The 16,420-nt window shown below is 35.5% G+C and overlaps 2 protein-coding genes across 3 annotated transcripts; both read left to right on the top strand.

Annotated features, from left to right (window-relative positions):
* The first annotated feature begins 3,073 nt into the window (after positions 1 to 3,073).
* On the top strand, positions 3,074 to 6,185 carry LOC129354150 (GTPase IMAP family member 4-like). 2 transcript variants are annotated; one of them, XM_055023663.1, is made up of 2 exons: positions 3,074 to 3,145; positions 4,986 to 6,185. In XM_055023663.1, exons 1-2 carry the CDS (start codon positions 3,076 to 3,078, stop codon positions 5,948 to 5,950), a joined length of 1,035 nt encoding a protein of 344 aa, XP_054879638.1. In that variant the 5' UTR covers positions 3,074 to 3,075; the 3' UTR covers positions 5,951 to 6,185. The 2 variants fall into 2 exon arrangements, with proteins under 2 accessions (XP_054879638.1, XP_054879639.1); XM_055023664.1 differs by having other exon boundaries at positions 3,098 to 3,127.
* Positions 6,186 to 10,252: 4,067 nt separating this feature from the next.
* Positions 10,253 to 16,075, top strand: clec3bb (C-type lectin domain family 3, member Bb). Its single transcript, XM_055023665.1, has 4 exons — positions 10,253 to 10,508; positions 11,610 to 11,993; positions 12,348 to 12,446; positions 14,304 to 16,075. Exons 2-4 carry the CDS (start codon positions 11,858 to 11,860, stop codon positions 14,705 to 14,707), a joined length of 639 nt encoding a protein of 212 aa, XP_054879640.1. The 5' UTR covers positions 10,253 to 10,508; positions 11,610 to 11,857; the 3' UTR covers positions 14,708 to 16,075.
* Positions 16,076 to 16,420: the final 345 nt, after the last annotated feature.

Genomic DNA, 16,420 nt, shown 5'->3' with positions numbered 1-16,420 from the left:
CAGTTATTGAATATCTACTCTGATTATGGGTTGAGATTTGATGTGCAGTATAATGCTAAGAAAACTGTTGTACCAGTTTGTAGAACTAAAGCTGACAAACAACTCTGTTTCCCTGATTTTTTTCTGTCAGGGCAAAAGTTAGATGTTTGTTCCAAAACTAAGTATCTGGGTCACTACATCACAGACCAGCTCTCTGATGATGATGACATCTATAGGCAGTGTCGCATGTTATACGCCCAGGCAAACATTCTGGGGAGGAAATTTGATTTGTGCTCTGATGAGGTAAAAATAAGCCCGTTTAAAGCTTACTGTACATCCTTGTATACAGCTCCTTTGTGGTGCAAATTAAAAAAAAAACTAATGTGCAGAAGCTTAAGGTTGCTTATAATGACTCTGAGAATTTTGATCAAGAAACCCAGGTTCAGCAGTGCAAGTCAAATGTTCTGAAACGCCCATGTAAGAACATTTCAGGCACTTTTGAGAAATCTGATATACAAGTTTATGTGTCATTTGGGTAACTCAGCAAACAATCTTCTTGTAATGTTTTCACATCCCTCTGTTAGTGCGCTAAGATACCAGTCGGCTCTGTGGAAACATTGGTATACAAGTCTTCTATAAGATTTATATTTATATTTTATGACCACTTATTGTATTTTATTTTTTATTTTCTCTTGTTTTGTATGTTGTGTTGTTATGTATCTTATGGACCATGAGTCTTTTGAATAAAGTACATATATACAGACATTATCCACAGCTGGAGAAAATAAACAGTAGAGAGGAAGATTCCCAGAAAAGGATTCCTAAAATGACTCCATGAGCAAATTTACCTGACAATGGAGCTCATGAATGTAAATCTGACACATTGTTTTAATTAAATTTCCACTGCTTTGTTTGGCGATTTAGAATATAAGAAATAGATTATTATCATCCCTTCTCCTGATTCATTTTCTGTGGCTCATTAAACTCACCACAAAAGCAATAATTTACCTATGTGGTACTGAAGGTTATCAGTGTTTTGTTTCATATTATGTAAAACAATATTATTGTAGTAAAGTATTTAATCAGGGTTGACAACTTTTCTGCTCCTGTTTTCAAACTGACCACTAGAGGGCGGTGTAGCGCTGCCTTACACTTTCAACTGCAGGTTTTCTCATTGACATAAAGGAAAAGAGCTGAGAAACAAACTCTACAAAGGTTTCAACAACCAGCACAGCTTGGATCTGAGGAGCCTCGCCTGAATGTATTTTAAGTTAGATTAAAAATGTAAAAATTTTATTTTTAAGTATTTTATTTACCACTTTTTAAGCTTTCAGAAAACATCTCTTGGAAATTTTATTTGTATTCCTACTGATATGCATAATGTAACATACTTGCATATGAAATTTCATTATTACTGGTAATAATTTCTGATTTTTGATATCTCTTAATGTATCTGTTTTTTTTCTCTCTGATCAAATCCATAATTAGAATATTAGAATATAATCAAAGAAAATGTGCTTCTTATATCCATTTTTAAAGAACATTTTATAAACAGTTACAAATTTTCCTCTCAGTGTTTGGGACTCCAGAAAACAGCAACTACACACATTATCCACAAATTGAGAAAACAAGGAGCAGAGAGGAAGATTCCCAGAAAATGCCACCTAAAATAAACCCAGGAACAAATGTACCTGATAAATGAGCTCATAAACCTGACATATTAATTTAATTAAATGATCACTGCTTTTGTTTTTAGACCAGAATTTGAGTAATCAGTGTAACTTCTCTCATTTTTAGATTGTGTTCAGCATCTTCCAGCTCCATTTTGTCTCTTGTTGTAACTGCAGGGTGAATCAGCCTGCAGTGGACTGCAGGGTGACCCACCCTGCAGTCACCCTGCAGTCAGCCTGCAGTGAGTCAGCAGTAAATCTCCTGGGATGTGTGACTGATGGGAGCAGAGCAGGTTGGAGCTCTGCACATTATTGTACAGTGAGCTGCACTGGTTCCAGTAATGAACATCTGCACCTTTCTGTCCTCAGCAGGTTAAGCTGCTATTTGCTTTATTTAGACTATAATAGATTAACACAACTTTATATCAGGCCTTTTCCTCATTCAGTGGCGTATTAAACTCACCAGAAGCAATAATTTTGGGTCAGGTTCAGATCATATATTTAAGTTTGAATGAACTGATATTAAGCAAAAGAAATAAGAGAAATAAGTATTTCAGAACTAACATAAAGGGCCTAAATTAATAGAAACAAAAATAATATCAAATTGAAAAGAAAAAAATCCCTAAATTGTTAAATTTCAGTCAATATGGAGTATTTACACAATTATCTATGATGAAGAGAAACAAAACTCCAGAACAGAATATACCATATATAATAATGAACAGCATGAAGTTATTTTAGATGAACTCATCAGCTTCTCTGTCAGAGCTGCCATTTCCTGTAAAGGCTGTGAGGAGGGAGAGAGTTAGGGGAAAACCTGGATATATATATAAAAAAACTTATTTATATCCAGACTTCAAAGTCAAACAGTATTATTATTATTATTATTATTATTATTATTATTATTATTATTATTATTATTATTATTATTATTATTATTATTATTACATATTTATAGTGTATGAAACCCACATCGCACTGATTGTTTTATCCATCTAGTTGCTGTTTCATTTAAAGATTATGTCACCAAGTAAAGCATGAAAAGCACTAAAAATCTTGTGAAACTAACCCTTCTGGCGCTCATTCCCCTCTAGAGGGCGCTACTGAAGGTAGCGGTAGTTTGTTTGAGATTCCTGTTAAAGCAGAAATCACAGATTTTTTTTTTTTTTTTTGTATTATTATTATTATTATTTCACTTTTACATTCAATTTTAATTTCAGCCATTATTTTCCAGATGATAGCCTCCTTTGGCCTGTTGTCTAAAATTAAACTGAACAGCTTTAAAATTATTCAGATAGCTTTGATTGGACAGAAAGATCCAATCAAAGCACCAGTTTCAGTTCCATTTTGACGACACCGACGTTTAAAAGGCCGGTTCAGCACCCAAAGTGTATTCACTTCTTCACTTCTTCACTGATCTCTCTCCATGGTCAGAGAGATCAGTGTCACACTGATCTCTCTGACCATGGACAGCACAGGTAAAGTTCCCACCTATGGTAAGTCAGATTCTCTATATATTGAGTTTGTTACGATGTATAAAATATAAAAAAAACAAAAACATGTAGATACACTCTAAGAAATGAAATGTTGAATTTACTTAACCAGGTTATGTCAACTGGTTTTATTAAACCTGGATAAATAAATCTAAATGACTTTCACACACTTACTTTCTGCATAATAATTTAAGACAAATAAATTCAGTTCAGTAAATCCAATACGTTAGACTTTTGCTCATTTGGCTTAATGCTGAAGTTATCTCTAATATAACTGATAAGAATTTACGTACAGTAAATTTACAGTAAATTCATAATTCAACATGATTGAGTTCTAATAAGGTTCTTGGACTTTGTTGGCTGAATTTAATATTCTCAAATTCAAGTTAAATAATCTGCTGAAGTGGAACCAGTTGACATAACTTAAGTAACTGAAATATTAAAATAGTTTGTTTCCTTGGATTAATTAAACAAACCTAACAAATCTAAGCCACTAAAATGTATCTTAAATGTCAGATTTAAGGACAGCAAAGTCAAACCCAGAAATTATTTGATGTAGTTAAGACCAGTGGTGGGATGTAATGAAGTACAATTACTGTACAGTAATACAGTTAGGAAGTACATAAAGCTGTTGATGCACCAAAACCCTTCATCAGAATATTCTTCATGTTTTGAATGTTTATCTGATAAATTCCCTAGACAGAAAATTCTCCCTCTATGTGATGCTCTAAAATTATTTAATCAGAATATTCTTCCTGTTAATGTGTGGCTAGACCACATTGGTGCATTAAGACCCTGAATCAGAATATCCTACCTTTTTAAAGATATTTAAAATTCAGAGGTAACACACAGTCAGTGTGATACTGCTGTAATATAACCATAAGTGTTTGTTAGATTGAAACATTATCAGACAGGAAACAAGTTTCATACTGAAATTAAACACAGACATCTACAAATACTGATCCTTTTTTGGCACATTGATAAATTGTATGGCAGTTTTTATCAAATGAATTGCAGCCAAAATGTCTCCACCAAACTGTGCAGGTCACTGTAAACGTGAAATGACCTAATATCTTGATAATATATTAGAATATTGTATGCATATGTATGTTTTCAGCAGACAGTATAGTAACAACAATGCAGTCGGCAAAATAAAGACATTTATAAATTTGTCTACAAGCTGCCTGTCATGTGAACTCAAAACATGAAGTTAATGAAAGCCAGATATAAAATAAATGAAATAAAGGTTACTGTAATCTTTGATGAAATAAAACAGATGAAACCAAACTTCTCACAAATAGGATGTAAGGATAAGAAACCTGCTTAGTAAGCAGTATGTGACGTAGCATCGATGTGCGCGTAGCATCACCACCAGGTAGGACGGATTGATGGTAGCACTGATAGTCAGAACGCCTGTTCTGATCACATGAACTCAACCAATGTTGTGCATCGTGGTGATGTGCAGAGTGGCAGGTTCATGGATTTGACATATGGAGCAATTTTTTAACAACAGAAAAAACAACAAAAGTGAGAGAAATCTGAGAAAAAAAACTGATTCCTCTGATAATCTAAATTAATAACGATTGATGCATCCAGCCTTCACAGACAAGCAATCACTTTCTACAATAAATATTTTAGTTTTTACTTGTGTCCTAACAGTGTCAGTGTGAAGAATCTTAACACCAACATAATAATACAGTATTTTGAAATGTTTGGTTTCAAATGTATGATTATCTCCATGTCACTGATTCAGATGGATCATTTATTTTCTCCCAGATTCACAGAGGCTGAAGCTCTGAGCACATGATGATTCTAATCCTAATTTAAACTTTCTTCTTTACAGGAACAGACAACAAAGACCTGAGAATCGTGATGGTGGGGAAGACTGGGATTGGGAAGAGCGCTACTGGAAACACCATTCTGGGTCGACGGTGCTTTGAATCCAAATGCAGCGCCAAATCCATGACCATTGATTGCTCTAAAGTCTCCAGTAATCTGGATGGACAGCGGGTTGTAGTCATTGATACTCCAGGTCTGTTTGACACCAGATTTGATGAAGATAAAACAGCCAAAGATCTGGGTCAGTGCATCTGTTACGCTTCTCCTGGACCCCACATCTTCCTGGTGGTCGTTGCAATCAACAGATTCACAGAAGAAGAAAAACAAACAGTGCAAAAGATTCAAGAAATCTTTGGAGAGGCTGCAGACAGATACAGCATGGTTCTGTTTACATGTGGAGACAATCTTGAAGAGGACACCACCATTGAAGATTATTTGTCTGAAAGTCCAGAACTCCAGGATCTGGTGTCCAGATGTAATAACCAGTATCATGTCTTCAACAACAAGCTGAAAGATAAGAAACCTCAAGTCACTGAGCTGCTGAAGAAGATCAGAACCATTGTTGATAGGAATGGAGGAAGTCACTACACCAATGAGATGTTCCAAGAGGCTGAGAGGATACTCGAAGAGGAGAAACAACGCATCCTGAAGGAGAAAGAAGAGGAAATGCGTAAAGAGAGAGAAGAACAGGAGAGGGAAATACAAGAGAAATATGAGAAAAAGATGCAAGAAATGAAGGATGAATTCAAGGGTGAGATGGAGGAGATGGAAACCAAGGCAAAGCAACTGAGGGAAGAGCAGGAAAGAGAAATTCAAAAGCAAAAATCTGACCTGGAGGCCATGCATGAATCCTGTGCAAGAAATGAAGCTGAACAAAATAGTCCTCTCTATATTCTGGGAGAAGTTTTGGATCTTATCCCGTGTGTGAAGCTCATAAGAAAATTAACAGAGTTGATACCAAGCAAATAAAATAATATGATGTTAGATGTTGTCACCAAGCAGCTGCTCCAGAGGATAAAGCAGAACTAATAAGCATGTTTTCCTGATTGTCTTAATAATTGAGTTAAAGCTCCAATGATGTAATTCAGCTGTTATCTTTGCATGTCACACTGTTTTAAAAATATTTCTCCTGATGTTTAGATGCTAAATGTAAGATGATAAAATTTTTCGCATGTAAATTTTAGTCATTACATTTGTCAATAAATACGGTGTCATTAAAGGAAAATGCTCCAAATGTTTTCATTATGTATTTAATATTAGCTGTTGAATCATATTTTTAGTTTAACCAGGTTTCATAGACCAACCTTCCCCTTTTTATACTGATCTAACCTTTAAGACAGTGATTCTCAAGTGGAGAAACAACACATACTGAAGGAAAAAGAAGAGAAAATACATAAAGAGAAATAAGAACTGGAGAGAAAAATGAAAATAAAGTATGATGAAGAGATGGAGAGAATGTATAAACAAATCCAGGCTGCAGTCTGTGGATGAATCTAAGGCCAGAGACGAGGCTGAGCAAAATAATGCTCTCTATTATCTTGCTAGAGCTGGAGAACATGTAGTTTTTAAAGTAATAAATAAGTAGTGAAAGTTTTAAACTTGCAGCTCTTATAAACATGATGACTGCAGGAAAAAAACAGCAAATCTCTACTGAAAGTTTCTTGACAAAAGCTTTTAAGTATAAAACATGGAGAGCAGAAACCAATAAACTAGATTCTGTTTCTTTCATTGTGTTAATAAATGCAGTCGATCTCCAGTCAGAGTAAAACTCCTTCACCACATCTTGACATTAAACTCAACCAGAACCTGGATGTTGGACGGTTCTGGTGAGGTTTTCTAAGAACATGGTGCTTAGACCCATTTGGATCACTATTGACTTTACTGAGCATTTTGAGTTTAACTGTCTATAATATGAAGCTGCCAGACTTTAACACTGTTGGAGATCTTGAAGACTGCAGGCTGGTCTTCACTTCAGGCTGTTTCAGATCCAATCAGTCTATCAATACACTTCCTGTTTGGAAACAATGCATGAAAATGTTTACATTTTATTTTAAAGTATTTTATTTACCACTTTTTAAGCTTTCAGAAAATGTCTCCTAGAACATATTATATTTATTGCTGCTTATATGCTTCATATAAGATGCTTGCATATGAAACTTCATTATTACTGGTAATCATTTCTGATTTTTGATATCTCTTAATGTATCTATTTTTTTCTCTGTTATCAAATGCATGATTAGAATATTATCACAGAAAATGTGCTTCTTATATCCATTTTTAAAGAACATTTTATAAACAGTTACAAATTTTTCTCTCAGTGTTTGGGACTCCAGAAAACAGCGACTACACACATTATCCACAAATTGAGAAAACAAGGAGCAGAGAGGAAGATTCCCAGAAAAAAGCACCTAAAATAAACCCAGGAACAAATGTACCTGATAAATGAGCTCATAAACCTGACATATTAATTTAATTAAATGATCACTGCTTTTGTTTTTAGACCAGAATTTGAGTAATCAGTGAAACTTCTCTCATTTTTAGATTGTGTTCAGCATCTTCCAGCTCCATTTTGTCTCTTGTAACTGCAGGGTGAGTCAGCAGTAAATCTCCTGGGATGTGTGACTGATGGGAGCAGAGCAGGTTGGAGCTCTGCACATTATTGTACAGTGAGCTGCACTGGTTCCAGTAATGAACATCTGCACCTTTCTGTCCTCAGCAGGTTAAGCTGCTATTTGCTTTATTTAGACTATAATAGATTAACACAATTTTATATCAGGCCTTTTCCTCATTCAGTGGCGTATTAAACTCACCAGAAGCAATAATTTTGGGTCAGGTTCAGATCATATATTTAAGTTTGAATGAACTGGTATTAAGCAAAAGAAATAGGTATTTCAGAACTAACATAAAGGGCCTAAATTATTAGAAACGAAAATAATGTCAAACTGAAAAGAGAAAAATTCCTAAATTTCTTTCAATCTGGAGTATTTACATAATTATCTAAGATGAAGAGAGACAAAACTCCAGAACAGAATATACCATATATAATAATGAACAGAACCAGGCAGTGATACATGAAGTCATTTTAGATAAACTCTTCAGCTTCTCTGTCAGAGCTGCCATTTCCTGTAAAGGCTGTGAGGAGGGAGAGAGTTAGGGGAAAACCTGGATATATATATAAAAAAACTTATTTATATCAGACATCAAAGTCAAACTGTATTATTATCATTATTATTATTATTATTATTATTATTATTATTATTATTACATATTTATTGTGTATGAAACCCACATCGCACTGATTGTTTTGCAAATCAAAGCTCCAGTTTCAGTTTCATTTTGACGACACTGATGTTTAAAAGGCCTGTTCAGCATCCAAAGTGTATTCATTTTTAATGCAGCTGCTGTGTCACAATGTTTTCATTATGTATTTAATATTAGCTGTTGAATCATATTTTAGTTTAACCAGGTTTCATAAATCATCCTTCCTCTTTTTAATGTGATCTAACCTTTAAGTCATTGTTTCTCTACCTTTTTTGGACCAGCTCCCCCCTGTCCATTATCCAGGTCCCACTTTGCACTGAATATTATTTTATTAATAATATTATTATTTTATTAATAATATTACTAATATTATTAATAATATTAACATCAACAATATTACCATTGTTGATGTTTTGATTTTTCTGCTTCTTTTTGTATTTATCATGAAAACTAATTTCCCAGAGAATAAAAAGCCATGGGAATAGAAATTCTTTTTAGAGGTGTCCATGACCAATCAGAGTGGAAAAAATATTCTTGTTCTGTGCAATTTTCTGATGTCAGTTGCTAAATCTTGAACAAAATGACCAGATAAAAGTTGTACAACAATGCCAGTTTAATCGTTGATCTATTTTTAAAACGACAGCTATGCAACATTAAAACATGGACAGAACTGCAACCATATCATCATAACTCTTCTGCTCTTCAGTGTTTCTGACAGTTTCTGGTGCTGCAGCTCTGTGCTGCCTTCAGGAGAATGGGACATCAGAGCATCATCCATAAAATTTCAGCCACATGACATGACTGAGCAAACCAGAGCTTTCAGTGGAAAAACAAAAGTTCCTGATCCTTTTAATACCATACAAATATGGATTATATCTTTATATAGTCTTGTCTATTGATTTTTTAGATTAATAGTTTTACTGGACAGAAATGACAAAGAACAAAGCAAGTTTTTAATCAAGTCCTAAAATGTTTGTTTCCTACTACAGACATTTGACAAATATTCCAGATGTGAAATCATCTGTGTAGGTCAGAGGTGAAGTTAAAGCTCCAGTTCCAGCTTCTCTGCCTGGTCCTGTGTTTTTGCCACGTGTCAGCAGGGACTGTGAAGTTTTACACAACATCCAGACGGGACTCTGGATTCTTTCCACGCTTCCCTCAGGCTGCTGCAGGGCGTGTTCAGAGGCTGAGAGGAGAAAGGCTCAAAACAAACCATACACACTACTTTGTCAGTTAACTTGTGATTCATTCTGGCATCTTAAAAAACATTCAGCATTCTGCACTTTGCTGTCAACAACCTGCAACAAAAACACAATTTATTCCAATTTTTGCTTAAAATCTGTTTGAAGAAAACAGACTGACAAACAGGGTAATATTTTTTTTAACAAACAACCCGGTAACTCAGGTTACACATTTAAGTTTATTAACTTGAACTATTAGATTTTTAATCAAATATATTTACGTACACGTAACTCAGACATATCTTATTAACGTAACATCGGTTAAATAAAGATAATACCTGTTCATTCACATACACTTAAAAGGAAAGCCTCCATATGTGGGTTGTGCTTTCCCTTTGCAACTTCACAGAATTACTAATTACATCAAGTGTTTGAAATACAAAATATATGCTAAAAATACGTAATTCCGGCTCCAGAAAAACAAAGAAACTAAAGTAAAGCATTTGTGCTTGGATGCATGCAGTAATGAGTCAAAGTACTTTCCAACACAGAAAAAAGCACATGTACTTTTTCATAATGAGGAGCTGGAGTTGGAGACTTTTCAACCACAAATTCCAAGTAACTGACTAAAAGTGAGCGTTAATAGGAATTTGATGATTTAAGTCAGCTTACTGTTATCAATTAAATACAATTTTGCATTTGCAGTGTAAGGTTGTAGTTTTTTCCCAGAATATGTTTTTGCAAGATTAACCAAAACCAGCTTTTGTTTTTAGCCTACTGACCTTTTGCACGTGACGTAATTCTCTTCATAACTCCGCCATGACGGACGTCCAATAACCAATGCGCTAATGTAAAGCTAGTCTAAAATAGACATCTGTAGCTTTTATTTTGTTTATTTTTGTTGTAAAAATGCTTATGGGGTGCTGCGTGGTCGGCTATACAATCAGACCAGGATGCAAACCTAACTTGTCATTTTACTGTAGGCTATAACTTTTAGTGAGGAAAGATGGCGGCGATGGAAAGCAGCCGTTAGTCATATGACGACACGGTGGAATCGCGGCTCTATAGCGAACACTTTTTACAAGGTAAGAAGATTAACGTTCATTTACTTTACAAGTAAGTGTGATTAGAAAGCTATCAAATATGAAGAAGGTACGTGTCTAACCATTAGTAAACGTCGATAACCATGGACAGTGCCGCACAGTCATGTAGCCTAGCATGTATGGCAGAAATAAAAACTTGTTAGCATCTCGTCTTTTGTACGTTTTTAATGCTGTAAGAGGAAACGCTGTTTATGGCATAGTGACATAAATCGTGTGGTGTGAATTCAGGCAATTTAATCAGGAGGAAGAAGGAGGTTTGGGTCGGATTCTAAGCTAGCTGTTTCATATTTCGTAAGTAGGGTTTGAGTTAGGCCTATGAGCCCCAAACAGGTGCCTAACATTCACAGACAAATTAGCTCGACTGGAACAAACAGAAGCCACGAATAAACTGGTAAAAACAACTTGGGAAAACAATTTCCGTCGCTCAGTTCAACACTCCCGCCCCTCACTTCCGACATCCGTCATGGCGCCTCAATAAGCCACGGCGGTCCAAAGTGCGGCCCGGGCCGTTTGCGGCCCTCTGGATGATTTTGTTTGGTTCCTCGGATCACAATTCAAGAATGGAACAAAATGTAATTTTTACATAATTTAAGGATTTTTCCAGACATATAAAATCTTTTTACGTTTGTTTATTTAGATCCAATGTTTTTATTTTATTTATTTATTTTTATTACACTTTGTTGAAATGAGCAAACGCCGCACAAACTTTGTTGCCAAAATAAAATAAAATTTAAAAAAATGAGGATTATTTTTTTGGGTTTAACTTAGATAAACCCTTAAAAAAGTTTGGAATCAACAATGATTCACAGATTCCTGTAAAAATTAGACTGCTTTGCTTTCGTAGTAGATTTTTTTTTAATGCCCTTTATATCTTTATTAAAATTTTGTCTATTTAGTATAATATTGAAGACATAAAAACAGCAAATGTCTTCAAAAATAAAAACCTTTCAGTTTTAATTTAAAAAAATTTAACCCTCAAGTTTTCTCAACTCAATTTTGGCACTAATGGCAAAACGTTTGGACACCACTGACTTATGCAGTAGAAGAATATGTTTATTTCTTCTCCATCGCCCTTAATGACAGCATCTGAAGGATTATGTAACGGCTGGCCTGCACCGTCCCGCCTTGTCTGCACCTGCTTCACGGGCCTGGCTCTGCTCAGCACGCTGGCTCCACGTGAGGAGGCTGCAGCCAGATGGGACGCCTCGTCACGCCATCCCTCCAGGCTCTTGAGGTTGGACTGTCGTTCCCCACAAACGACTCTCCCAGTACTTTTCCTTTTGTAAGGAGGGATAAATGGGAGGGTGTGAGGGAGACGGATAAATGTGTGAATGTCCACGTCGGCGCCACATTCAACAGTTTCCAGGATGGAGTTCAGAGGATTTTCTGTTCTGCTGGGCGTCTTGCTGCTCATCCACTGCTCACTGCAGCAGCAGACTGCAATCAAGAAGAAACCGGTGAAGAAAGGTAAATGGATAACCTCACCCTAACCTCATTAAAGACACCAAGTCTCACCAAGTATTATTATCTAGTTTCTAGTGCAAATACAAAACTAACTTAAAGTAACTTATCAGCAAGATATAGAGGCTTGTTTTAAGTGAATAATTTCTTAATATGGATGAAAAAGTATAGATAAATTTACTTATAACAAGACAATTTCCCCATGTTATAAATAAAATAATTTACCAATGAAATTAGTATTTTTTTATCATTATCAAGGAATAATTTACTTTTTGTAAGGTTGTATAGTTTTGCAGTATACTGATGTATCATTTTTGTTGTACAGAAATTTAGCACAGATTGTGTTTTGTTTTCTATCAGATACGTTGCGGGATGCTGCTGTGGTGGCGCTGCAGAAACAGATTGATGAAATCATTCAGGATCTCAACCTGCTGAAGGAAAAACAAGCTCTGCAAACAGGTGAGCTCAAACTAGACCAGATGATCAGACATATTTCCTTATGGAAGGTGTTTCAAATCAAGAAGCTTCTGATTTTTTTTTATTTTTTTATCGCAAACAATATTTGAGATTTACGTAAGTTTTACATCCACAAACAATTGAATCTTGCACTGTGTTGTTTCCCATTATTATTCAAATTGAACATACGCACCATAACTAGCATTTAAGTATATTGTAGTATTGAAGTAGAAATAACTGTGCAAATCCTTTTTACTGATTTTCTAAATAAGAGTTCAATATTCTATACCAGTTCTTTCAAGGGAAAATGTAAAATTCTGCCATTTAAATGAAAAGGCCATATTTTTTTAAATCCAACATAAATTTAACGTCCCTTTGGGGTCAGTAAAGTATGTTTGAATTTGAATTAAATGGATCATATCAGGACAACCGGTTCCAATGCCTTTAGAAGTCTATAAAATATTTGACTGACTTCACACTGCAGAGATTTGAACGTTCTCACAATAAAGTACTGCTTAAACGTTAATAAAAAAAACAGCTAAAAGTAAGTGGAAAATCTGAAATAATATTTAAAACAACTTTTCGTTACCCTTTAAAATTTGTCTTAAGGTTTAAACATGAAGTATGGGTACAGATTCAGGCTTTGTATCATGACCTTTGTCTGAGGTCGATTGTCATTCAGAGCATGCAGTGTAATCAGTCTGGAGCCATAAGGTCTAAAAATATCCTAAATATAAGAATCAGCCTGAAACCTTCGACACCTGGTTCACACATGTCGCCTGTTGCTCTGAACACGAAGGATGTCCTGTTGCTTTCTAAGTTTGAGCAAGTTTAGGGACACAAAATGTACCTAATGATAGACAGAATTTAAAAAAATATTGTGTATCATTGGGATAAACATTTTTACGTTTTTATTTATAAGATCATAACCGAGTTGTTACCCTTGTACATCTACGAAGTTCTGATTCTTACTTTCTGCATTCAAATTATTTCTTGCTTTTTGTCCCTTTTACACAGAACTGGGGAAAAAAGCCCTTATTTATTTTGCGCCTTCTAAAATGTCATTAAGCACTTTTAAGCCCCGACTGTGGGGCTTAAGGCTTTACAGAGGAAATGTCATATAACATATATGTGCACATTTTCTTTGTAAGTACTCAGGATATAATTTTTATTGTGTTGTATTACTGACATCTGTTGGTGGAGTTGAGTATTGCACTGAGACGTGATAACACACTGCACACATGATCAATTAATGAATTGCTGATTTTTTAAAAATGTTTTTATGATGTAAAGCAATTTGAACAACCTTGTTGCTGAATCGTGCTATGCTAATAAACTTGATTGATTTATTGATTGGTCTTGGGTTGGTTGGTTGATATTTATAGAAGCCAAGAGTCAAAATTCCCATATAAACTTTTTCTCGATGGTTTTCTCGAGCTAAAGAGTCAATCTCTATGTAAGTAGTTGTGGCTTTGATTTAAGGATGAAATCAAGTTTAAAACACTCCAATCGTCTCCTTCACCTTGAGAAAACAAAATCTTGATTTCTCGAGAATAACTGAGAAATTTAATTGTTACTGCTAGAAAACTGGAAATTAACTATTATTTCTAGAAAAACATTGGGAAAAATGCCTCCAAAAAATGGTTTCTGTAGCTACCGACAAGAACCAGGAAATAAGTTAGTTTAGATTTAAAGCTGATGATTTTGTATGTCAGGTTTATTTTAGTTGCAAATGTTAAACAACTAATACATGGTTATATTGTGTATTCAATATCAGTATAGTTTTTCACTGTGTTGGCAAAAGAAGACAATAAAAGCAAAGCTCATTATCTAAATATCTGATTTTATCTTCTGTCGCAGTTTGTTTAAAAGGTGAAAAGATCCATGGGAAATGTTTCATGGCCGACCCCCTGAAGAAGCGCTACCACACTGCCAGTGAGGACTGTAACTCCCTGGGCGGCGTCCTGGCTACTCCCGCCTCCGCCGAGGAGAACAACCGGCTCCGGGACTACATTCGTCAGACCGTCGGCTCGAACGGTGAGGTCTGGCTCGGCGTCAACGACATGACCACCGAGGGCCAGTGGATGGACCAAACCGGCTCCACCGTCACGTACAAAAACTGGGACACGTCCAACTTCAGGGCTCCTCAGCCGGATGGCGGCAAGTCGCAGAACTGCGCCGCCATGTTGTCGACAGATGGGAAGTGGCTCGATGAGAACTGCCGCGACGAAAAGCCCTCAGTCTGCGAGTTCAACATAGTTTGAGCCAGAGGTGTAAAGTAAAAAAGTAAAAGTACTCAGTTACTTTACTAACGTAGATTTTCAGATACTTGAGTACTTATCTTACTTCTACTCCTTACATTTCAAGAGAAATATCTGTACTTTCTGCTCTTTATATTTTCACATAGGATGAAAAAGAAATCCACCGTTGGCACAAAAAGTGTTAAAACGTCAATATTTCACTAATCAGCTGGATACAAAGAAAGTAAAGCAGAAGAACCCAAGAGAAAAACATGGATGGAGACTTTAATCCAGGAGTTTCCAAATTGTGGCCCTTGCCATGATTTTGTGCAGCTCTTGGCAGCTCAAAGATGCCGTGAAATATTCACTGCCTTTCAAAAACAGTACATAGGCTTCTGTAGAAAAGCAAGCAACTGAAATTGCTTTCAGTTTGACAGTTTTTGACTTTAGGTAAAAAGTTTGGACACCAGTGCTTTAACCTGAAATACATCATGAACAATAGAGAAATACATTTGCAGACGCAAAGCAATCTCCGTCTGCAGCCATATTTTAAACATCCTTCAATGTTGTTGACTCGAACGATTAGTTACAAATCCACTGCTTTGTGCATTTAAATCACCCAAATTAAGATTTTGTTTTTAGAAAAACTAGACCGAATCAGTATTTTTATCTTTATACCAACACAGAGCATGTTGTAACATATTTTGTACGACTAAAAGTTCTACCTTTTTACTTTTACGTGAGTAAAACAGTCCAGCCTTTACTTTTAATACAGTATTCTTTCGTACAAGTATCTGTGCTTCTACTTGAGTAGACTGTGAGTACTTTTACCTGCTCTGGTGTGACCCTGTTTATCTTAACATGGGCCCTGAACTTTGTTTTAGCTGCTTTGTGTTTGCACTTTCCCTGCTGCCTTCTACTCTAAAGACCAGTTTAAACCAGTGATTTTCAGCTGCATCCTGACCAATGAGATGTGGTGGTCACAGTGGGTTTTATTTTTGACAAAAGTGATGTGCTGGTATGTCATTTGCAGCGTTCCTTGTGGTTGCAGTGAAACCAGGAGGAATACAATTCATTCTATTAAAAAAAACAAAAAACAGTTAAATGCAGTTAAGATGGTTTATTTAATACTAATTGAGCAAAATATGAATAAAGGTGCTGGCATCTTTCCTGGAATTAAAATATTGGTTAAGCATCACGTTTTGTTTTTTTTAATTTACTGAATCAATTGTCTGAGAACCGCTGGTCTAAACATTACTGCATTTAAATGAAAAGACAAAAATTGAGCAAAATTGCAATTTTTTGAAAGCAAATTGACCGTTTATGTACTAATTCTGTGTTCTTCTGTAATATCTTGTGTGATTTATTCTTTCAATAAACTCTGAATATCAATTTCTGCGTTTGTTATGCAAGATCGCTAAGGTGGAAATAAACTGGCAGATGAAAACCTGACGTGGAAAGAAAGGCTGCAGGTTCAGACATAAGAATCTGGCTTCTTCAGTTGTTTTTTCTTTTCCCAGTAGTTTTCCCTGGCGTCTGTTCGTCCTTGCATTTTTCCATGACTCCAAACTCCTGAATTCACTCCAGAATGAAGAGGACTCATTACCAAATGACTGTTTTAGTCAGTGGGAGAAACCCTTAGCATGTGATGCTAAGTTTGTCCTCTGATTTTGTTTACTTGGTGAAACAATCAACATGTCATCAGTTTAGGAACTGGAGGTTAAATTAAATGAGCAA

The sequence above is a fragment of the Poeciliopsis prolifica genome, unplaced genomic scaffold (assembly GCF_027474105.1).
Source record: "Poeciliopsis prolifica strain line A6 unplaced genomic scaffold, Auburn_PproV2 SCAFFOLD105, whole genome shotgun sequence".
NCBI lineage: Eukaryota > Metazoa > Chordata > Actinopteri > Cyprinodontiformes > Poeciliidae > Poeciliopsis > Poeciliopsis prolifica.
The sequence above is the reverse complement of the archived record's forward strand: the minus strand, read 5'-3'. Positions and strand labels throughout refer to the sequence as shown.

Excerpts from the sequence above, each read along its gene's own strand:
- clec3bb (XM_055023665.1), top strand. The coding sequence starts at position 11,858 with ATGTCCACGTCGGCGCCACATTCAACAGTTTCCAGGATGGAGTTCAGA. Across the intron at positions 11,994-12,347 it reads GAAGAAACCGGTGAAGAAAG|ATACGTTGCGGGATGCTGCT; the intron begins GTAAATGGATAA and ends GTTTTCTATCAG. Across the intron at positions 12,447-14,303 it reads AAAACAAGCTCTGCAAACAG|TTTGTTTAAAAGGTGAAAAG; the intron begins GTGAGCTCAAAC and ends CTTCTGTCGCAG.
- LOC129354150 (XM_055023663.1), top strand. The coding sequence starts at position 3,076 with ATGGTCAGAGAGATCAGTGTCACACTGATCTCTCTGACCATGGACAGC. Across the intron at positions 3,146-4,985 it reads AGGTAAAGTTCCCACCTATG|GAACAGACAACAAAGACCTG; the intron begins GTAAGTCAGATT and ends TCTTCTTTACAG.